At 49.4% G+C, this 21,562-nt stretch overlaps 11 protein-coding genes across 11 annotated transcripts; 6 read left to right on the top strand and 5 right to left on the bottom strand.

Moving 5' to 3' along the window:
- Positions 1-2,275: 2,275 nt before the first annotated feature.
- On the top strand, positions 2,276-3,165 carry LCP9604111_4985 (uncharacterized protein; the record flags this gene model as incomplete). The annotated part of the gene is made up of 4 exons (XM_039072744.1): positions 2,276-2,324; positions 2,376-2,754; positions 2,830-3,039; positions 3,099-3,165. The coding sequence occupies 4 exons, from the start codon at positions 2,276-2,278 to the stop codon at positions 3,163-3,165; spliced, it is 705 nt and encodes a 234-aa protein (XP_038928956.1).
- A 721-nt stretch (positions 3,166-3,886) lies between these two features.
- LCP9604111_4984 (phosphatidate phosphatase App1 family protein) lies at positions 3,887-5,125 on the top strand (the record flags this gene model as incomplete). Its single annotated transcript, XM_039072743.1, has 1 exon — positions 3,887-5,125. One exon carries the CDS (start codon positions 3,887-3,889, stop codon positions 5,123-5,125), a length of 1,239 nt encoding a protein of 412 aa, XP_038928955.1.
- A 513-nt stretch (positions 5,126-5,638) lies between these two features.
- On the top strand, positions 5,639-7,648 carry LCP9604111_4983 (uncharacterized protein; the record flags this gene model as incomplete). Its single annotated transcript, XM_039072742.1, has 1 exon — positions 5,639-7,648. One exon carries the CDS (start codon positions 5,639-5,641, stop codon positions 7,646-7,648), a length of 2,010 nt encoding a protein of 669 aa, XP_038928954.1.
- Positions 7,649-8,071: 423 nt separating this feature from the next.
- LCP9604111_4982 (GOLPH3/VPS74 family protein) lies at positions 8,072-9,340 on the bottom strand (the record flags this gene model as incomplete). Its single annotated transcript, XM_039072741.1, has 4 exons — positions 8,072-8,122; positions 8,177-8,670; positions 8,732-8,978; positions 9,068-9,340. 4 exons carry the CDS (start codon positions 9,338-9,340, stop codon positions 8,072-8,074), a joined length of 1,065 nt encoding a protein of 354 aa, XP_038928953.1.
- An 849-nt stretch (positions 9,341-10,189) lies between these two features.
- acpA (acyl carrier protein) lies at positions 10,190-10,984 on the bottom strand (the record flags this gene model as incomplete). Its single annotated transcript, XM_039072740.1, has 6 exons — positions 10,190-10,197; positions 10,253-10,291; positions 10,358-10,406; positions 10,478-10,558; positions 10,661-10,678; positions 10,766-10,984. The coding sequence occupies 6 exons, from the start codon at positions 10,982-10,984 to the stop codon at positions 10,190-10,192; spliced, it is 414 nt and encodes a 137-aa protein (XP_038928952.1).
- A 286-nt stretch (positions 10,985-11,270) lies between these two features.
- Positions 11,271-12,102, top strand: LCP9604111_4980 (NuoI/complex I 23 kDa subunit family protein; the record flags this gene model as incomplete). Its single annotated transcript, XM_039072739.1, has 3 exons — positions 11,271-11,536; positions 11,635-11,900; positions 11,972-12,102. 3 exons carry the CDS (start codon positions 11,271-11,273, stop codon positions 12,100-12,102), a joined length of 663 nt encoding a protein of 220 aa, XP_038928951.1.
- A 764-nt stretch (positions 12,103-12,866) lies between these two features.
- Positions 12,867-14,619, bottom strand: LCP9604111_4979 (putative 60S ribosome biogenesis protein Rrp14; the record flags this gene model as incomplete). Its single annotated transcript, XM_039072737.1, has 3 exons — positions 12,867-14,348; positions 14,465-14,551; positions 14,605-14,619. The coding sequence occupies 3 exons, from the start codon at positions 14,617-14,619 to the stop codon at positions 12,867-12,869; spliced, it is 1,584 nt and encodes a 527-aa protein (XP_038928950.1).
- A 341-nt stretch (positions 14,620-14,960) lies between these two features.
- LCP9604111_4978 (putative phosphoglycerate mutase family protein) lies at positions 14,961-15,784 on the bottom strand (the record flags this gene model as incomplete). Its single annotated transcript, XM_039072736.1, has 3 exons — positions 14,961-15,069; positions 15,227-15,449; positions 15,559-15,784. 3 exons carry the CDS (start codon positions 15,782-15,784, stop codon positions 14,961-14,963), a joined length of 558 nt encoding a protein of 185 aa, XP_038928949.1.
- Positions 15,785-17,544: 1,760 nt separating this feature from the next.
- hel10 (putative high expression lethality protein Hel10) lies at positions 17,545-18,197 on the top strand (the record flags this gene model as incomplete). The annotated part of the gene is made up of 2 exons (XM_039072735.1): positions 17,545-17,825; positions 17,879-18,197. 2 exons carry the CDS (start codon positions 17,545-17,547, stop codon positions 18,195-18,197), a joined length of 600 nt encoding a protein of 199 aa, XP_038928948.1.
- Positions 18,198-18,680: 483 nt separating this feature from the next.
- LCP9604111_4976 (mitochondrial 37S ribosomal protein uS2m) lies at positions 18,681-19,858 on the top strand (the record flags this gene model as incomplete). The annotated part of the gene is made up of 3 exons (XM_039072734.1): positions 18,681-18,711; positions 18,771-18,974; positions 19,047-19,858. 3 exons carry the CDS (start codon positions 18,681-18,683, stop codon positions 19,856-19,858), a joined length of 1,047 nt encoding a protein of 348 aa, XP_038928947.1.
- Positions 19,859-20,219: 361 nt separating this feature from the next.
- LCP9604111_4975 (GNAT family N-acetyltransferase) lies at positions 20,220-20,867 on the bottom strand (the record flags this gene model as incomplete). The annotated part of the gene is made up of 1 exon (XM_039072733.1): positions 20,220-20,867. The coding sequence occupies one exon, from the start codon at positions 20,865-20,867 to the stop codon at positions 20,220-20,222; it is 648 nt and encodes a 215-aa protein (XP_038928946.1).
- Between the last annotated feature and the right edge of the window lie 695 nt (positions 20,868-21,562).

The raw sequence follows: 21,562 nt of genomic DNA, 5'->3' as shown, positions 1-21,562 counted from the left end.
AATTACCACACTTAAGACTCACAAGAACTTGTCAACTCACTTAAACAAATCCAATAATAGTTCTCACTCACTGGAGCCACACCTGTCCACCAAACACTGAACCCAGCCCATATCGACGAACTAAATGCGACGGCCACCCTCGAGCTCAACGGGCAAACAGAAAGATGGCACGGAAAAAGAACAGCATGAACCGCTTACTACCCAAAGAGCCGAAATGGACAGAATCCGCAGTTAATCCGCAATGCATGATTAATGACTTTGGGATATCGAGGGAACCCACGCCATCGCAGCAGGACAACACGATTAAGAAGTACGAGGAACAAAACATACAGCTAAGACGTGAGATGAAGGAACGGGGGAATACCATCAACAACCTTGTACGACACCACAAAGAAACCGTGAGCCAGTTTGAATATAACATGGCAAGGATGGCAAACCAGCTCCAGAAACAGGCAAAGATGATCGCCGACCTTGAGTGGCAGAAAGGAATGCTGCTTCGGAATCTCGAGGAACAGACCAGAATATCATATGCGCTAGGACAGCAAGATACGAAGACGAGGGAAGTCTTCGGTAACATTTCCAGCACGATGTTCTTAGAATTCGATAAACAGACAGGCATAATTGACGAAAAAACGAGCGCTATCCTCAAACTTGAAGCACAGAAACAAAAATCGCTAGCGATCTTGAGCTACAAAATGGAAAGATGGCTTTGGTGCTTGAATATCTCACAAGGAACAGTGAAGAATGTGCCTCTCTCTGGGACTAGGACAGAAGAGGAGAAGATGTACCTGATGATAAAGGCAGTATTGAATGCCTGTGGGGAGAGCGATACTAATGGAATGAGCCGAACCAGTCGTTTCCTGAAGAATATAAGACTTGTCAAATGCGAATCTCGTGTCACGGAGGGACCCCGGAGTAAACCAACATGTTTATTCTGATCCTATCGTCTCGGCCTAATGCCGGTATGATATAGAACCGACCACAGGCAATCGAATCGAACAAAGATGGAGGATTTGCAGTTCAACAAAGAATTACATTAAACATCCACGTCACTGTTTGCTACCCAGCCTAACCATTTTGCAATCATGTTATACCCCAAATTAAGATTCCAAGCGCAGATCCTTCTCACTGACGTTGCTTTCCGCAGAAACTGACGCTATGGTGCCGATGACATCGCGGGCAATCGACAGCATGATGTTTGGGCCAAGAATGCGTTAACGAGTGTGAAGAAGTATGGCAGATGAACGGGTTTGTGTCTGTGTAAACCGGACGAATGGGAGCTCGACTAGGTCGATACTTCCGACGGGGAGTGTATCTAAGAGCGTTTCGATGGTGAGATGAGGAGGAGACGGGTGAAATTGTCGAAGGCATTGTTGGAACCTCCTTGGCTGCTATAAATTGGGTTTAGTCTCGCTCTGTAGATTGGTTTACATGCGACTTACCTGCTCAAGTCTTGCTTTGTGCCGCTAATGAATTATACAATCTGATTTATCGATTCAAGATGTGAAGTTGGTTAGGCTTTGTTTTTCTTACTAGGGCAACCATAATAAAAGGCCTTGACGGGACGTCTAGGAAACGAAGATCTAGATCATGCAAGGGCTAGAATGGATTTTTTTTCTGAAAATTGAACCCGATATGCAAGGTATTCACGGGATGATGATCGATATATACAACGCTTTATATATGTCTGAGATAATCAAGAAAGTTGATTATCGAGTCATTGCTATTGTGTTGGTTATCACTCCCCATATAGTTTGCTTCATATCAAAAGGTCATTTCGATATGATAAATTAAGACAAAGAAAGGCATATATATATCTGCATTGTTAAAGGGATTGTCCTACTGGATCGAGGGATTCCATAGAATATTATAAGTATCTCAGTGCTCCTCTAGCGTCATAGATGCTTAATCAAAATTCAGAACTATCTATCTTGGTTATAAAAGCCCAAAGTTTTACTAGGTCTAAAATAAATAAAGATTGATATAATCCGAGATATCGTTCACTCAAACCGTTCTATAAAAGCACTGAACCCCGCGATGGCGGGGCAAACGCGCCCAAGGTCATAGATATCAGCTCCCCCATTTAGGAATTCTCTTTTACACGACCTTGTATTGAAAATAGATAGAATAAATGTCAATAATCTACTTCTCATTTGAGTTAGTACACGTGGCGGGTGAAGCTCAAACTCACCGGAGTGGAAATCCTTTTCACTTTTCCCACAATCCCGCAATCCACTTTCAACAACCTTTGGGACACCCTCGAACATAGGCCAAAATGCCCGATAAAGACTCCAGCACACCCCGTGTCTTCCTCTACCGACACGGTATGTTCCAGAACGTCAATATCTGCTTTCCGTAGTCTGACTATAGTCCAGGGCAGACGGAATGGTCCAAGAACGGACGGTACACCGGAATCACGGAGCTTGAGCTCACTCAAGATGGTGTCAACCAAGTCAATGCATCTGGCAAGATGATCGTCGGATCCGGCAAATTGATTGACCCAGCCAAACTTGCGCATGTCTACATCAGTCCTCGCAGGCGAGCGATTCAGACATTTGAGATTGCTTTCTCTGATGCCGATAAGCAGGCGCTTAATGATGCGCATAAGGTCTCTGAGACAGCCAGACTCGCCGAGTGGGACTACGGTTTGTATGAAGGTCTGTTGACCAAGGAAATCCGAGCCTTGAGAAAGGAGCACGGTCTGGATACCGAGAGCGAGTGGGATATCTGGAGAGACGGTTGCGAAAATGGAGAGTAAGTCTTTTTCAAAGAGAAACTCTTTCGAATTATATCCAGTCTACGATCATTATATCTGACAAGTCAATACAGGTCTGCACAACAGGTGACAGACCGTCTTGATAATCTCATTCAAGAAATTCGCGCGATCCAGAAGGACAATATGCACGGAGAAAATCCTTCTGATATCCTGCTGGTTGCACACGGACATTTGCTCCGTGCCTTTACCAAGCGCTGGTTGGGATATCCTATGGAGTTCCCTCTTTCTCTGATGCTTGACCCTGGCGCTGTTGGCGTCCTCAGGTAATTCCTTTTTCTCCCACTTCGCTGGCCTGGCAGTTGACCTTTATTTCTACTTGTAGTTATCAGCACCATAGCATTGATGAGCCTGCTATGTTGGTCGGATACGGATTTCCGTTGCAGGAATGATCTGATATGTCTGGATAATAGATCTCATAGAAGATAGCCCGGTTGTTACTAAATATAGACTTGATACATGGTGATGAAGAGTCAATGGGGATTCTGGCCTGAGTACTCGAAAGAACTGTAGGCTCTCCTCCAGGGGCCGTAGATTATTCATAGTCTAATTCCAGTCCGTCCAATTGATCCTCGAAGACTGTAGTAAATGGGATGAATATTGTATGAGATCAGGCAAAATAGACGAAAATGGATTATTTGCCCACATGACTAGAAAAGAGAACTTTATAACTTCAGAGTTTCTAAAACCTTCTACTGAAATCGCATCGAGGCTATACTTCAGATCACCAGACCAGTTCATCAAGTCATGAAGTTCACCGAGTTCATCAGAAGTTCGGCAATGCCCGTTCGCCTGACCTGGCCAACTGACAACAGATATGACCCTGCCCCTGTCACCCCCTAAATGTTGTGTCTTCACTTCAAATATGACATCAATACGAGTGTCTTCAAAGGCAGACAAGATCAGGTGGGAATAGAGGCTCTTGGCTGAAGAGCACCCCGGATGGCACTAACGGGGGGGCTATATGATCGCCTCACCCCTGATGGGTTTCTTTTATTTCTTTGCAACTTTACGCCCTGACATATGCTTTTCAAGGACTTTCCTCTGGATTGATTCTACTACCGTTCTATCATAGAAGCCTTCAATCTTGAAAGTGGCAAGGTCGCCAATATCATGCCGCACAAATCAGACGAGTTGTCGGTCGCTGAGGCTGAAAAGGAGGTCCATGAGGCATCAACTCCCACGTCTCCAACACCAGCACAAGAAAAACGCGGTTCGACCTTGATAAGTTTCTTCTCGTCTTTTCTTGGTCCCAAGAACCCGCTTGCACAACCAGCAGAGCCACACAAGCAGACCGTATGGCTGCTAGACAATACAGCGTACCAGCCGGTAAATGAGGATGCAAACGAGAATCATCTGTGCTGGCACGCCGAAGTAGTCGCCTATATCTTCGAAACAGAAGGGCGGAAAGACGCGGGCAACCTCGTCGCCGCGATCGCCGACCACATCGGGCTGGACGGCGAGGTGGGCAATCACGACGAAGCACGCCAACGCATCGCAGAGCGCGTCCAGCCCTTCCTTGACCAGGTGTCGCCAGCGCGCACAGTCATGCTGCAGGTACCCACATCGCCACGGGCGCAATCGCACGGACTCGGCCCGTCCGACCGTAACGGCATCGTCAGCCAAACGGTTGATATGGGCGAAGTGGGCATGTATGACGGGGAAGTTGTGCGGCCGCGGCTGCAGGATTTCGGCGACGAGGCTGTGTCGATGAGCACGACCTTTGCCGCCCCTGAGGGCTGGCTGGTCGTCTCGGATATTGACGATACTATCAAGCGCACTATGACGCCTGAGCCGACGGGAGTGATTCGCACAACCTTTGCGGATATCCCTGAGCCCATCGCTGGGATGCCGGAGTTTTATAAATATGTTCATGCTGAGCTATTTCCTGCGTGGTTTTATCTCTCCGCGTCGCCGCATAATCTTTACCCCTTCCTGCATGACTTCCTGGATGAACACTACTCCCCGGGCACGTTGGTGTTGCGCGATTACTCGTGGATGGATATCACGGGGCTTATCAAGTCGCTTACTGAGCAGACGCAAGAGTACAAGCTTGATCGGCTGGAGAAGATTCGGGGGTGGTTCCCGCGTCGAAGGGTGCTTTGTATAGGGGACTCGACGCAGAAGGATCCAGAGGCTTATGCGGAGATGTATAGTCGGTATCCCGAGTGGATTCATGCTATCATTATTCGCAAGGTTAAGGATGTGGCGGGTATGGAAGAGAAGAATGAACCGGGGAGGTTTGAGAAGGCATTTGAGTATGTGCCGTCGCATATTTGGACAGTCTTTGAGGATCCAAAGGAGTTATATAATTTTGTTGATGGGCTGGGTATGGAAGACCAGGCCTTATAGATGTAATAACCTGTGTATATTTAGTTGGAATGGCTATTTTGAACTTTTCAAACATCACTCTCGTGACACGCAAGGGAATAACGGTCTTTGCTGTTTGTGCCATGACAAAGACAATGGCAACCTTTACTGCAACTATCAAATAGATAGACTATGATTTCCACCGTACCTTGGGGGATAATGCAAGCAGCGATCTATAGACCCATTGATTGTGATCTTCTATCGCACTATCCAACTTCCACGAATCCCAGACTCTATATATAATATTTTCATGCCAAACCAAATCAAATAGAGATATAAGATCGAATTGCTGTTCATTGCAATGGAATTGTTCGGGATTGTCAAGTGGCAATGTTGACTTAAGCCCTACATACGTCACGATTAGGAAATGACCTCTGATCTATAGACGAAATGGCGAAGACCATACTTCCAAATCGATAACTTCCTTACGAGAAATCATTGTAAAGTCTCAAAGATCTCTAAACTAAGAAGATGTATCAAGATCCAAATGATACTATGCAGTCAGACATACCTCCCACGCAGCCCATCGTGGAACACTCCCCAAAGCATCTATCAGAGTCCTCAACACGCTCCCCAAAAGACATTAAGCCGCCATCTGAGCCCTCAAAACGCGCATCAGGAGCGACAAGAGGCACATCAGAAGCCATAAAGCCCCCTTCACATGCTGGAAAGCTCAGCTCATCAACGCTGAACGACTCACCATTCATACCACTGTCGATGCGAGCCCTCTACTTCACCCCAGACGGATCAGACAACGACACACCCGATGGAGTCCCAGAAGGAGAAATCAGCGACGCCATCTCACCCGACACAAGCACAAGCGTCGTGCGCCAGAAAGGAACAAACATCGTCTTCGACGCTGGGTTCCCGACCCCGCAGCCCTCCCCTCAGCAATACCTGCTGAAGATCGCCACAGCAGCCTTCTGTCACGACGAGATCCGTCTCGCCAGACTCCTCAATCCCCCAAAGACCACGCCGCATATCCCACTGCACAGTCTCTGCGGGACAGTCGTCAGCACTCCGCGCGACGACGAGGGGCGGGAAGAAGGCCCGAAGTTCAAAATTGGTGACGTGGTCTTCGGCGTGGTGAGCTATACCCGTGATGGCGGAGCTGCAGACTATGCAGTCGCGACTGAGACCGAGCTAGCGCTGAAACCGGATAATATCACTTTTGCTGAGGCGGCGGCACTTGCGCTGCCGGCGTTGACGGCTTGGCAAGCACTTTTTCGGTATGCCGGGCTTGATCCTGACTTGCCTGGCGGGTTGGGCGAGGGCGATGATGAGTTTGCGAATGGGACGGGGCGGTGGCTTTGGCAGCGTCAACGCCGTGAGTCCGTGCTCGGTAGCAGGGATTATGGCTACGGGCGCCGCAAAAGCAGTAATAGCGGCCTGTTAAATCATACTATAAGTGGTAATGGTAACGAAAGTGGGAACGGGCATTGGGTTTGGCAGTGGAATCGCGGCGGCTCCAGAACAAGTGCCAGTGGCAGCGTCAGCGGCAACGGCAACGGTTCCGACATTGACAACATCCCTCCAGCTGCTAGAGCGGTCAATCCCGCCCCCAGTCCTACGAATGTGCGTCGCGAGAGCCTAATCAGTCTCGTCAGCGGTAATCCCAGTGGCAAGAAAACCGTTGCTCGCGCTGCCAGCACAGTTGACCCCAATCCCAAGAGTACTGTCCGCCGCAACAGTTTGATCAGCCTGATCACGGGCAACACCGACGCTCCATCCTCTCGCGCTGCGAGCACAGTCGATCCCACAGCTAATCCCGATGCCAATAGCAAACCCCGCCGCGGCAGCTCTAGCCCGAGACGGCGCAGCAGCCTGTTAGGAAGCATAATTGGCGCTAATTCCAACGGCAGCGGGAAGCCAAAACCGCCTATTATCCGAGTACTCATCACCAACGCCCGTGACAGTGACATCGGCCGTATCGCAGTGCAGATCCTGCGAGCAGATTCGCTCTTCCCCATAGCGTTCCGGCCGTGGGTCTGTGTAACCTGCACGCAAGTCGAAGCCGATATCATCGAGAAGGACTGGGAGGTGGACGAGATAGTCATCATCCCGCACCTCCCGTCGCCTGAAGAGTGTAATATCGAGAAGGTGTTCCGCACGCGCCGCTGGGAGCCGGTTGATATTGTACTCGACTGTGCTGGTGGAGAAGTATTCCGAGCTGCCCATGCTGCCGGTGTCGTTAAGGACCATGGGGCTGTGTTGACTGTCGTGGATGGCCAGGTTGCGCTGCAGTCTCCGCTTGTTCCTGAGAAAGATGTGCTGGGCGAGAGGAAGCGTGGGATTAAAAGCCGGTTTGTGCCTGTCAATCCTGATGGGCCGGCTCTGGAGCGGATTGCGGAGCTGGTGGAGCAGAGTCTGGTCCGTGGGAGGGAGGTTACTATTGTTGATCTTTCGCATGCGGTGGATCTTTTGGCTTCTGGGGCTGCTGGGACGGCGGGGAGTCGGCGCGGTGGGATGGTGGTTGTTAGGGTTAATAGTGTTGCGTTCACGTAGATTGTCATGTTTATGCATTTTAATACAGAGATATCAAAAGTAAGCACGTCACAGGGAGCAATGATGTCGAAAGCAACCTATGGTTGTCTATCAATTTGAAAAGTGTTGGGCCACTTACTCGGTTGGGCCAAATATCACTTTCGCAATGCCCATGTCCCAAAAGCCAAGTCCAAGAAAAGAAGAAGGGAAAACAAGGGGTGATGTAAATCAAAGTTAATGAGATATTCCATACAAGAATAAGTTTTGACCCGATGACTGCATATGAAAGAAAAGAAAGCGATGCTCTGCCCCATCCCACAAGATCAAACTACATGAACAGAAGAAGAAACTGAAGTTTTGTGGCCGAGGTGGAAGGCAAGTGAGAGAGAGAAGGCGCAAAAAAGAAGTCGTGAAGAACAAAAGACAAGTGTATTAGTACCTCCGTTAGAGTAAAGAGTCAAGTCTGGTAAAAACGCTCAAGCATGCGGCGACAATCTGTCTACTTGTTAGCACATTCAAGGGTTGAACGCGGTATGAGGTGCAGCTTACCTCCATCTGAAGCTCTTTATCCTTGTTCCGATTGATCTCCTCGTTGACCACTTGAGCTAAATTGGCTCCAATCGCCTGGGAACCTCCGGCCTTCCTGCCAAACGGCCATTGCGAATACTCTGCTAGCAATTCATCCACCTGCGCGAAAGCTCTCTCGCGAGCCTCGTGGCTCATGGTGACCAAAGCGTTCTCGAGGACGTTTGCGGCGTATGCGGCGCAGACCATGGTGATTGAGCGAAGGTATCGGTATTCTGCGTCTTCGGGAAGCCATGGGCTAGGAGGGATAATCACAGTGCGGTTACTGCAAATGTTGCGCACCCGTCGGTGGAGCTCGTCTTTCGCGCCGCCGTCGGCCACAGGATGCGTCGCCATATCGAAGAGAAGGAAGTTGCGCTTTTCGGTTCGGAGAATACCCTTGTCCACAAGACCCTTGGCTAGTCGTTCCCGGACTTGCTTCAATTGATATCCAATCTTCATCAGGTTCCAGGTTTCGCCTAACAAGTAGCCCCGGTCAGCAACGTCGCAACCCAAATTTCTGCTATGGGCTGATCTCACCACTCAGCAAATCAATCCATGAGTTGACGCTCATCTTCTCGCTTGACTTCATCATCTTCAGCGTCTCGTCCAGCAAGACCTCCCCAGTCAATGTATCGTCGATGACCTCGATGATGCGGTCGGCCAGGGGGAAACGTCGCCGCGACGAATCCTTCTGCATGCTTATACGGCCGCGGAGCGCGAGCTCAATGACGATACACCCTCGCAGGGCATACGAGATGTTTTCGTTCCAGAAAGACAGATAACCCTGTTGCGGCGTGGGCGCGAGGTCAGCGATCGGACCACGAATCGAACAAAGCAAAGTTGGGGCATGAGATAATATCCATGAAGACTCACCTGTTTATCTTTCAGACCCAGCAGCAAGATATCCTCCATCAGAGTCAATTTGGGCTGCTTGCCCCGTTCCTCGTTTTCGCTGATGTCGCGGGGGTCGAATGCGATCTTGTGGCCATTCTCTGCATTGGTAAAAGACGTTTCCGGTCCACGGTTATCCGTCGCAGAGCCATTTCGGGAGATTGGCGATGACACTCGGTTGTCATCTTGTTCGTCTGCCCCAGCGACTCGACCGGCGCCTCTGCGGCGAGTCAAGCCCCCGGCTGCTGAGGCCATGAGATCGGGTCGGGTTGGGCGGGGGATCAAAAAGGGATGGAGAGAGATATGGCCGGAGATGACCAAAGGCTTCCGATCTGTATGCCGGTGGTTCGAATGGTCTGGGTTGGTGAGATGTTGAGAGGGACCGTTTAGGCCGAAAGTCTGCGGTTGAAGTGGGACTTTCGGTGTCAGGGGAAACCAGAGACCGAGTGGGCTTAGCCAAAACGATACAGTGTCGAGTATACTGAACTAAACCCGCCTAAATACGAGAGGAATAGGCGACTGTAAAGAATGGAGTTGTGAAAAGGGTGAAGTTCAAAGTAAGTTAGTTCGGTGATGTGGCTCTTTGAGTATCGGCGGGTGCTTAAACACCCAAGGGCTAGCAATCTCCGCGTTATGAGTTTATTTGATGGCTCTATTTTTTGAAAAATTGGGAATATAGTTAAGTTAGTATATATGTACAATCTATTCTTATATTTCGATATGCTTATGTACTCTGTGTTTTTGTCTTGTGTTCACTGTTAAACCAAAATATGTAGATAAATCAACTTAGGACTACATCCATACATTCCATGGCAATCATATGAGATGTAGAGGTAACTATATACCTAAACATATACTGAAATGTCTAGACGCATATGGTGAATACCACTACGTAGCAGTTCTGCTTCAAAATTGCATAAATTGCATAAATTGCACTCAAATGATATACACGATATAGGAAAGAAAAGCCACTGGCATGTATTCAGCATACAAAATAGCATGTCGGTTGAGTGTCACTGTGTCCAGCAAACCCCACTGATGCCAACATCCCGATTCTTTTTCTATCCGACTCTCCAACCGATCCCAGGTATTCAAATTAAATATTTAGTGGGCTGTGAAAAAGTCAGCACATGTAAAGGAGGAAGGGGTGCTATGGGATTCACATACCATCGGGCTGGGCCAGGATGTACTCGACAGCCTTGTCAACTATACATAATATTCATGTCAGCTCTGGTAAACGAAAAATAACAAGGTCATCAAGCCCTAACATACCGCTGTGGATCTGGTCGGCCTCCTTGTCGGGGATCTCAATGCTGAACTCCTGTTGAGACGGTTAGATACCCATCATATAATATACAATTGATGCTTTTCCGAGGAAAACCGGGCGCGTACCTCCTCAATGGCCATCACGACCTCGACAGTGTCCAGGCTGTCCAGACCAAGGTCGTTCGAGAAGTGGGAAGTGCCATTAATCTGCAGGTCAAATAGGTTTAGTCAATGAATGTTTTCGGTCGCCTCCCATAGCTCATAGCGATGTAAAGGTGGCGACGGTGCATCCGACAGATAATCACTGACCTTGCTGGCATCGGAGACCTAAGCATGAAACAAATGCAGTTAGTAATTTGTTTTTCGTCTATAGCCGATAGATGGCGAGATTTCCGGGGAAACAACATGACGCACCTTGTCGAAGTTCTTGAGCAAATTGACTATCCGGCCCTCGGCCTCGCTCTTGCTAAGACCGGCAGGGGCGGAGTAGAGACGGATACCCTGAGCGAAGCGAGGAGTGAATTGAGGGACCTGGGCAGCAATGGGGGAGCTGCGGATGTGGAAGGGAGCCGGGGTCCTGATGACACGGGGGGCGGAAGCCTTCAAGGAACGAACAATGGCGGAGCGGAACATGATGAAGTAGATTGATCGGACTAGCGCAAAGGCTGAAAAGATCTAAAGTATTAAAAAGAGATGGTGGAGAGTAAACGGGTAGAGATTGGGGAAAGACGGCTGCCGCAGAAGAGGAAAGATGTGAGGTCGCGCCCAGCAAAATCCTGCGGGCCAATCAACGCCCGACAGAAAGGAATGACCTAAGCCGGAAACCTGCAAACCACCACAACCTCAGACTTGCTCCCCTTCACCTCCAATTGAACCTCGATTGCCCCATATCTCCAACCTCACTCTCCTCTCCAAAACCATGGCCGCCACCCGCTCGGTCGCGAGGCTAATCGCCTACCGTCGGCCGACCCCCTTCGGATTGCTGGGCTCAACCGCAAACTTCTCTTCTTCGACGTACCGCGCAGCAACCCCAGCGGGACCCCCTCAGGCCGGGTTCCGCCTGCCCCCGCCCAAGCACTGGGATCAGAGCTCCGAGTCCGCCTTGGACAAGGCCAGCAAATATTTCCTCATGGCAGAGATCTTCCGCGGCATGTACGTGGTGCTTGAGCAGTTTTTCAGACCACCGTAAGTCCTTGTCCCACTCAACCTTGCCGGCGATACGGATCGCAATCCAAAATCAATGGCATCGAAATATATCAACTAATTGCGTTGCAATGTTCCAGTTACACCATCTTCTACCCTTTCGAGAAGGGTCCTATCTCCCCCCGTTTCCGTGGCGAACACGCCCTCCGTCGCTATCCCACTGGTGAAGAGCGCTGCATTGCTTGCAAGCTCTGTGAGGCTATCTGCCCGGCCCAAGCTATTACGATTGAGGCCGAAGAGCGTGAGGATGGAAGCCGCCGCACGACCCGTTACGATATTGATATGACCAAGTGCATTTACTGTGGCTACTGCCAGGAGAGCTGCCCTGTGGATGCCATCGTTGAGAGTGAGTTCAACACCCTCAGGTTACATCTCAATTGACATTCAAGCCGGATTACTAACATTTTTTTCTTACAGCTTCCAACGCCGAGTATGCCACCGAGACCCGCGAGGAGCTTCTGTACAACAAGGAGAAGCTCCTCTCCAATGGTGATAAGTGGGAGCCTGAGATTGCAGCTAGTGCTCGTGCAGATGCTCCCTACCGATAATCTATTTCCCTCCAATCTGATTGGGATCTTCAGGCAAATCCACATCTATTCCAGATGTTAGATGTGTGAACACGAAGATGCTAGTCGCAATACCCATCCATTCAAGAGGCACTAAGCCTCGAAAAACAAGAATGATTTTAAGCCCATCACATTACTGTACATAACTTGCCCTCGATTGTGTTATCATCTTGTACTAGTCAATTCCTAAAGGAAATGCCTTTTCCTGGAACCCTGGCCCCCTTGTCTCTTTTATTTTCTATGTTATGGAATCTAGCAACTCTTTTTCTTCTAGTTGAGATTCATATATAAATTTGGCAATCCCATCTTATATCTTCGCTGAACACTTTTTCGCTAACCGCATAAATATAGTACATCTTGAGATCTATAGGTTTACATAGGCATAAAGACAAAAGGAAGACATATACAGCTCGATAAGAAAATGATATTGTATTCACAGATAAATCAAATCGCTACCGATGCTGTCATGCATAGACATAAAGTGACAGACTAAGCTGCCAAAGACACAAACGTAAACACCAGGCACCTTGATCTCCGGATGGATATTTCCCAGTTCAAAGTCTCAAAACACTTTTTTTAGTTCGGGGGCTTCTGTGTGCGATCTTGTTTTAGGGATGTAAACATCCAAGACACAAAGACTGATCTGAGGGGTATGCAGAGAAAATAAAAAGAAGAACGTAAAACATGGGTTGATGTAAAAGCAAGTGAGAAACGAGATAAAAGTAAGCCACTAGATAGAAGCTTGTTTATTTCTTCTTGCCACCACCCTTGAAGCTGCCCTCAAATCCAGGACGAGCAGCCTTCTTCTTTCCACTGCTGCTAGACTTCTTCTTGCCCCCCTTGGTGCCCTTGTCGTCCCGGCGCTTGCGAAGGTTCTCCTCGCGCTTGTTCTGGCGCTGTTCCTTAGATTTAGCGACAGTGTCAATGCGGTCCCTCCACTCGCGCTCAGACTTCTTCTTTGCCGTTTCCTTGCGCTTGAGGGCCTTCTTCAGCAAAGAGGTATCGTCGCGGACACGCTCGCCGTGAGCACGCTTCTTCGCGTTCAACCAAAGGTCCTTCTCTTCAACATCGGCACGCTTGGTAGGGTCCATCTCTTCGAGACGGGCTTTCTTGGCCTCGGCAACCTTGAGCTGGGAAGCCGGATCACGGGCACCGCCAGTCTTCGGCTTTTCGCGTACGTTGTTTCCGGTGATATCTGTCTGCTGGCCGTCTGTGAACATCACACGGCCGAAGGAGAAGTTGTTGCTAGCGGAGCTGACGGACTCGGCAGGGGAGCGGGGGGATGCCAGGAGCGATCCAGAGCCACCGGGCGAGAAGCGGCGGGCCATGGCCTCGTCATTCTTCTTTTCTTCCTCAACCTTGGCCTTTTCGCGGAGTTCTTTCTTGTGTGCCTTTCTTTGTTCGGCCTTTTGCCGGCGGGCTTCGATCAGCTCTTGGCGGTTGCGTGCAGGCTTGCCGTTGAGTCCATCTGCGTGGCGCTTGGCCCGGAGCTCATCCAGACGCTTCTGTAGACGCTGCTTCAACTCTTCGGGTGTGTGCTTAAGAGGCTTGGGCTCTGAGGATTTGACGTCGGTAGAGACGGAGGGAGGAACGATGGAGGAAATGGAGGAGGTGCCGGATTGGGGGTTTGAGGTATCGAAGGTAGGAGAGTCGGTGGTAGAAGGGGCAGAAGAAGGGTCTTCCTGTTCAGCGTTGAACTCAATAGAGAACCCTTCCTCGACAACACCGTCATCTTCTTGGTCGTCATCTTCATCCTCGGACGCTTCAGTGTCCTTGGCTGCATTGCCGTTAGGCTTGGTTGCAGATTTTTCCGAATCCTCGGTTGGGGTAGTCGATGGCTTCTTTCCCTGCTGGGCTTTTTCCTTCCGGGCCGCATCCTTGGCCTTCTTTTTCTCCATTTGTGCGGCCTTTTTCTGGGCCTTCTTCTCTTCCTTTTGCTTTTTCCGTGCCTCGGCCTCTGCTGCCTTGGCGGCGTCTGGCTTATCAGTCTTTTCAACCTGCTTTTGCTTCTTGATGTTGGCGGCTCCGCGGTTCAGTCCTTCCTTAGGGGTCTCCGTGCCCATCTCTCCGTCGGACGAGTCGGACTCGAGGGTGCCATCCTCCCGCTTTCGCTTGCGTGCGTTTTCATCCATCACGTCTTTGGCGGTCTTGGCGGCATCGGGGTTCAGCTTCGCCCGCTTCGCCTCGCGTGCTTGTTCTTTGGTTTGCTTTTTGCGTTGCCATTGATCCTAAAAATGAGGATGATGGTCAGACAGAGATCTTCAGAATTAAAGATAAAGCCAAGAACACAAGCTGACTCCAGTCCCAAAGCCGCTAACGTATGAAATGCAACAGGGTCACATACACTTGTATCTTCTTCGCCATAATAATATTTGGCGGGGATCAAAGACAGCAGACCGTCAAATGCCTGCGCATGGCTGCGCAGCCGTTCCTTGAGGGCAGTCAGCTCGCATTCCTTGCGGGGCATTCTCCGAGTGCACAAACCTCGATATCATCCATAATATTTTCCAGTACACAGAAATTGTATTCTGGAAGGGAAAGCTAGACAGTCAAGCGCAACGAAAAATTTTGGGGAAGGAAATCTTGGCGCTACAATTGTCTCCGCTTCGGCTGGTTCACCGCCCTCACACAACAATTTTGCTGTATTGGTCCGTGCATTTTGATAGACAGGCTCCAGGTCGGTTGATTGTTCCCTTCACCGTATTCTTTCTATTCATCCTTTTTGATTGTGCTCTTTTCTACCTTGATCTTCGATTGATTCCATGGTTATGCATTGTTTTATTCAATACATGAATAGGCACTCCATGATAAATGACGTGGATATTCTCTCCACTTCTATATCAGACCTGATCCACGAGGCCAGTCCTAACGTCTAGTCCAGGGCATCCCTCGCTTTTGATACTTGTCACATTCCCATACGGCCAAGGATCTGTCCAAATCACGTCGAATCTGAAACAGTTAGCGCAGGACATAACACAAGGCAAACAAACGCTCTTCTGTCGAGTCGCGAGTCGAGGGTTCCATGGGACACTCGTCTCCCAGACGTATGTCAAGCAATGCGAATCTCATACTAACAAGAAGACACATGACGATAAAAATTACCTACCGCTTATTTGGATATTCAACAGGCTCCCAGGCACCAAGCTCCTCCACAATCCCACTCATAGTCGAGTGCCGCCATGCAACCAAAATGTTTCCCGGTCCGTCATACGATCTGATCGCCTTAGCCACACATTTCACTTTGTTCCGCTTGCAATGTGTGTCAACTCTGAGACCCAGATCTCTAGCAAGGGGTAGAACGGTTTCAAACGCACGGCCATGTGTGCCATCTACAGGCAGAAAGCATATTGTCAGCCATGTCTATGACACTTAGTCACCTGCGTGCCTCGTTGCAGCACTGTGGTTTCGATTTGCTCTCGATTATTGTTGTAAACCTACCCCATTTCACACGAGGTGCCATAATATGCCCGATGTTGTACTCCGAGCCTTGGCCGAAAACATGTCTTAAACACTGTGCCCGCTTGACTCCGTCTAGTGTCAAACCATGGTCGTTGGGATCCTGAGGCTTCTCGCCGTGTCGAATTATATAGACCGTTGGATGTGATTTTGCGGACACGATACCGAGGCAAAATCCCAGAGCTGAGAAGACCGATTGCAGTCGCATTTTTGGCACATACACTAATCAACCCAGTCGTATACAAAGTAAGCGGGTAATAGCTAATGTATGGACAGTCGAGCAGTGGAAGACCACAGAAAATGATCTTTGGGGACAATTATAAGAGTGTGGGAAAAAGCAAAACCTCATGGAAATTTGCTTATGTCGATCGGGTGCCCTTAGCTCTAGTTATAAGTACAGGACACCATTTTGTTATGGAGTCACATACCGAAGAGCACAATAGGGCTGACACAAAAAAAAGCAAAGGTGGATCAGCAGATGACATTCCAATGATATGATCATCCAACAGCAAGGGCGACTACAGAAAGCATAAGGTTCTGCAAGTTGACAAACTACAGGCAGGCGTTCGGTCGATGTGCTATGATGCAGTGGTTTGATTGGTCTGCAGATTATGCATGTTCATTGTACTGCATCGATCGACTCGGGGTTGGGAATGGTCTCGGAGATCTGTACACAGTACATATGCAGCGGTGTTTATAGTCAAGAGCACATGTACAACTGCGATTTAGTTTATAAACGTATGGAACAGATCTAATGACAATGAACCTGTGGTCGGAGTATATCTCGGATGTGATTGAAGACTCTCACAATTCGATAGTGGTCAGCGTGCATGCTGTACAACGTAGGATATGTATGAGGACCCTAGGGGTAGATCAACCTACTGTCACCCGATCGGACAAGTCCCATATGATAGTCCCATGTTTAAACTAGTCATGCATCAATCATAATCGATCAACTAGCCCACTAGAAACGAGAGCATCTAAGTGGTCCACGGCATGGAGATATGGGAATCGGGGGAGGGGCAACACACAAGCCAGGCTTGGTGATTTATGAAAGAAAATGGTCTGGTGACTGGCTCCTTTGCCAATATTCATTGAAGGCAGTAGGTGTCTACTAATTTAGTAATTCCTCGGTCGTATGCCCTAGATATATATTGTTGACACCAAGTGATTGACGTTGTACATTGTTGCCTCCCGATTCGCCATCATGTGATGGTCACCCGAGCATGTCATCATTATGACTTCAAAGCAATTTGACTTCGATGTTGTTTTGACAACATGTTGTCAGTCGTAATAGTTGGTATATAGACTTGGCTTCAGGCGCTATTATCTCTTAGGATCAGAAATCCACGACTCGTGATGTGTTCGGCAAATGACGCCACCTTTAAACTGTTCTGTTCAGCTTACTCCGTAGCGTAGGCAGCCACATAAAACCGTCCCAATACGGCCGATACAGAGGAGACCTCGGGAGCCAATGTGCGGCAGCGGAGAAAGCGATTCTGGAAGATCCGTGGAAGCCGATAGATCCGCGTAATCTATTTTGGGCCTAATCTGGTAATGTATAAACCGAGGCTGAGCCCGGCATAGCCACAGTAGGTTACAGTATTGTGTTCCAAAGTTGGAAATGTGGCTGTGTAAGTGACTTAATCAGAGGCTGAGTGCATCATCCATGGATAGATTTCAAGTCCGAACTAGTAAAAGACGGTAAATGCACAGATGCGCAAGATGCCCAGGCGTACAGGGCTGAAAATGCCCGACGCTTACCAACGCTGCGCCTCCCCTCGTTCCGTAACGTTTCGCTTGCCATGTGGGGTTCTTACCGTCAGCCCTGTGGTTACTTGAAGTCACCTCTTATAAAAGGTTGCCCCCCTCACTTGACTTCTCTTCATCACTTACCACTCCTCACATCTACACTACCCCACCTTCCATCAGCCATCAATTTTTTATCAAGCCAATTCAAATTACATCATGTCCGGTTACGATCAGTACAACCAGGGTGGCTACGGCCAGCAGCAAGGCTATGGTGGCCAACAAGGCTACGGTGGCCAGCAGGGCTATGGCCAACAGCAACAGTACGGTCAGGGTCAAGAGGGCTACGGCCAGCAAGGCTATGGCCAGCAGCAGGGTTCTTCCGACTACTACTCCGGCCAGCAGCAACAGGGCTACGGCCAGCAGCAGGGTGGTTCTTCCGACTACTACTCCGGCCAGCAGCAGCAAGGCTATGGCCAGCAGGACCAGAACCGCCAGGGGTATGTCCTTCCCTCTCCATTCACTTCATTCATTATGTACTAACAGATCATAGTGGCTATGAGCAGCAGCAGGGTGCTCCCGGTGAGGCCCAGGAGGGCGAGCGTGGTCTTGCCGGCGCTCTCGCCGGTGGTGCTGCCGGTGGCTTCGCTGGCCACAAGGTCAACCACGGTTTCCTCGGAACAATTGGTGGAGCCATCATTGGTAGCATCGCTGAAGACGCTGTCAAGAAGCACCGCAACAGCGACAACCAATCTCCTCCTCAGTACGGTGCCCCCCCTCCAAACGGTCAATATGGCGGCGGCCCTCCTTCCCACAATGGTAGCGGCGGCGGCTCCATGATGGATCAGCTCGGTGGCTTCTTTAAGAAGTAGAAGGTTTCCGATGAACCTCTCTCTTGCGTTTTCTGCCTGACGACACGGTTTTCATGAATTTCTTTCTTTGCTCTTATTATCCCAATGGGTCGGCATGCATTTTTCTTTTCGCCTTCCGCCAGATCGCTTTCATTTCTCATGGGTTTTTTTCTCCTCCTTAAAGAGGCTTGTACCATGACAGAGCTGCGTTGATATTGGAAATCGCCTTTGTGTGGTCTGACCATAATTTTCAGAATTGCAACGTGATTAACTTGCAACATTCCTTGTAAAAGACAGTAAACTAATTAAGTAAATTGCCATTGCAAATCAAAATGATAGACACTTCCATCTGTGTGTATGTTGTAGCAGGCGGAGGCCAAAACACAACCCCAAGTGGAATAGCGTAAGGCCTCAGGCATCAACCGCCAAGCCCGACAAAAGTTCGAGCGGACGAGTCCCCAGTAACCTCCTCGTCAGACATATCTGCAATTTAGCATTCCCAAAATGATTATACGGAAGCTTTGTATGCGCCAGGGTTAGTTTGGTCCAATTGCCGCTATCATATTTAATGTCTCTGCTAACGACATCCCACAGGCCGCCAGCTCCTTGCTCTGAGCCGTCGAGCCCCGATCTCCAGTCGTTTCCAATCGACATTGCCCGAAACCCCAGTCGAGACATTGCAGACATCTATCAGAGATGAGATATCTCGCCCAGAAAACCCCCTCTTTGAGATGGTGCAGGCGCAATCTGAGGCCAGCACACCCGCACAACAAGAGTTCACATCAGACGAGCCTCAAAGTGAGCCGCGAATATCTTCCCGGAGATTCCTCCAACGCATCAACTAACCTTGTCTTTCTTTTCTTCCCCCAGGAAGCAATTTCAAAAAGCTCGGCACAAGTGTGAAATCCTCCTACGACCCCGAAAATATTATCCGCAACCCTCCCAAGCCATCCCAGATCTCCCTGGAAATGCTGCTCGCAGCAGGAACACACCTGGGCCACTCGACCTCGCGCTGGAACCCACAGAATTCGCGATACATCTTCGGTATCCGCGAGGGAGTGCATATTATCTCGTTGGACGTAACAGCCGCGCACCTCCGCCGCGCCGCAAAAGTCGTTGAGGAAGTCGCTGCACGTGGCGGACTAATCCTCTTCGCCGGCACGCGAAAGGGTCAGAAGCGGGCCGTTGTCAAGGCGGCGTCGCTGGCAAAGGGCTACCACATTTTCGAACGGTGGATTCCGGGCTCTCTGACGAACGGCGAGCAGATTCTCGGCCACTGTGAGACGAAGGTTGTCAACGCGCTGGACGAGGAATTGCCTAGATTCAAGTCTGATCTTGCTGATCGCCCGTCGCTCAAGCCCGATTTGGTGATTTGTCTTAACCCGCTTGAGAATGTTGTCTTGCTGCATGAGTGTGGCCTAAACAATGTTCCTACTATCGGTGTTATTGATACCGATGCGGATCCTACGCGAGTTACTTACCCGATTCCCTCGAACGATGATAGTCTGCGGGCTACTTGTCTTATTGCGGGCATTCTTGGTCGTGCTGGTGAGGCGGGTCAGTTGCGTCGGTTGAAGATGGCACGGGAGGGTCGGACTTCTTACAATCCTATCACAGCCGAGGAGCTGCGTCTTGATCCGTTTACGGGTCAGGCTCCTGGTGGTGAGGGTCAGAAGAAGTAGGGGGGTGCGAGTTGTGTATTCCTTCTGATTGCATTTTCCTTTCATTTTTAGTATCCGGTCGATTGCATTGAAACGACGGGACTCTGTATTGTATAGATGATTCCAGGTCTTGGTGTTGAGATATGTATTAACAACTTTGAGTCAATTTTGGTTCTTTTTTTACTTGAATCTAGCCTGTAACGAGGGGACGATACATCAGTAACAGCTTCTGGAGGGGCTTAAGCCTGTGATCTTCGGTATAGATAGTTGGGCCAAAGATGTGATCTCTCCTTTAATCCCCTCAAAAAATAGCAGGATAAAAGGCATCACTTTGCCGACCTGTTCAACGCCAACTATACACTTACATCAACGCAGACGAGATCTATCGCCTTGGAAGAAAACGGAAAGCAACAAGGTTCACGGTCTTGGTACCATCCACCTCGGAAAACTCGCGGAATCGCTCAAATCCACATTTCAACAGTACCCTCTGGCTTCCACTATTGCTTGCTTCCGTGATAGCGATGAGGCACTCATCCACTACACCTTCTCCAACGACCATTCCTTTCTGAACTCCGACCTCCCGCTCCGTCCGAGGCAATTCTGACCAAAACCGCAGCCAGGAACTCAAGAACTCTGTCGCGATGCCTTTCCCCCAAGCGTCCGTCCGAAGCATGTATCCAACTTCAGGCCACCCATGCGTTCCAGGATACAGATGACAGCCACCGATACCGATAAGCTCGCCCGTTTTCTTCAGGCAGATGGCGCAATTGGCGGTGATAAGATCGTTTGGTGGTAGGAATGCATCCAGTTTGGATTTTGTCTCCTCGAGACTTTCGTCGATACACCCCGCCTTGGTCCATCGCATGACTTCTTCCTGTGTGCGCAAGACGTGTAACTCTTCCAAGTCGGTTGGTTGGAGGGGACGGACGAGTAAGCGATCCGTTGTTATTGCTGCGCGCTCGCTATTTGCGGGGAGCGGGACTGTGGGCAAGAATGCCTTCACAATTACAGATTCTCCCTCTGTGGCCATGTTGATACCTACTTTCAGTGCTGCTTTCCAGAAATACCTGTGTGTGCGGCGCGGTTGAGTCACTAAACCCTGGAATCTATTCTAACCTTGAAAGTGCACTAGTGGGACAAACCCACCTTGGCCTAACTCCGAACTATAATTGGCGTGTTGCTTTGGTACATAAAATGCCGATATTTCTAGGCAATGTGGCCTATTGATCAGAAAGAAAGGCTAGTATGCAATTTATCAAGAGAGATGGAGGACGGACAAGAGATGGTAGACAGAGCGAGATTTATTTGCCCTAACTGTTAAATGTGGGTGCCCCAGGAAATGGTACAAACCCAGTACCATCAATATTTGACCGAACGACGAGCTGATAAAGGTTGTGAATTCTTACTGGAGAATCCCAATTTCATCAACTGGTACCGAGCTTCTGATTCACAGCAGTTGATGATCTTCGGCGATATGGGCAGTGGAAAAAGCTTTGCTATGGCATTTCTTGCGGACGAGCTGGTACGAAGAAGCAAACACCAATTACCTCAGCCCAAGGTCTGCTATTACTATTGCCGGGATGATGAGACTGGGAAAACCGTCTTCATATTATCGGCTATAATTACATCGCTTCCTGGGCAGCTCACGGGTCTGAAGAAGCCATTTGTTCAGTGGTATAAGGAGGCTCAGACTTCTGGGGACTTTGATCCGGCGACAAATTTCAA

The sequence above is a fragment of the Penicillium roqueforti genome, assembly GCF_015533775.1.
Source record: "Penicillium roqueforti strain LCP96 04111 chromosome Unknown scaffold_11, whole genome shotgun sequence".
Classification (NCBI taxonomy): Eukaryota; Fungi; Ascomycota; class Eurotiomycetes; order Eurotiales; family Aspergillaceae; genus Penicillium; species Penicillium roqueforti.
This window is presented reverse-complemented; position numbering and strand designations above follow the sequence as displayed.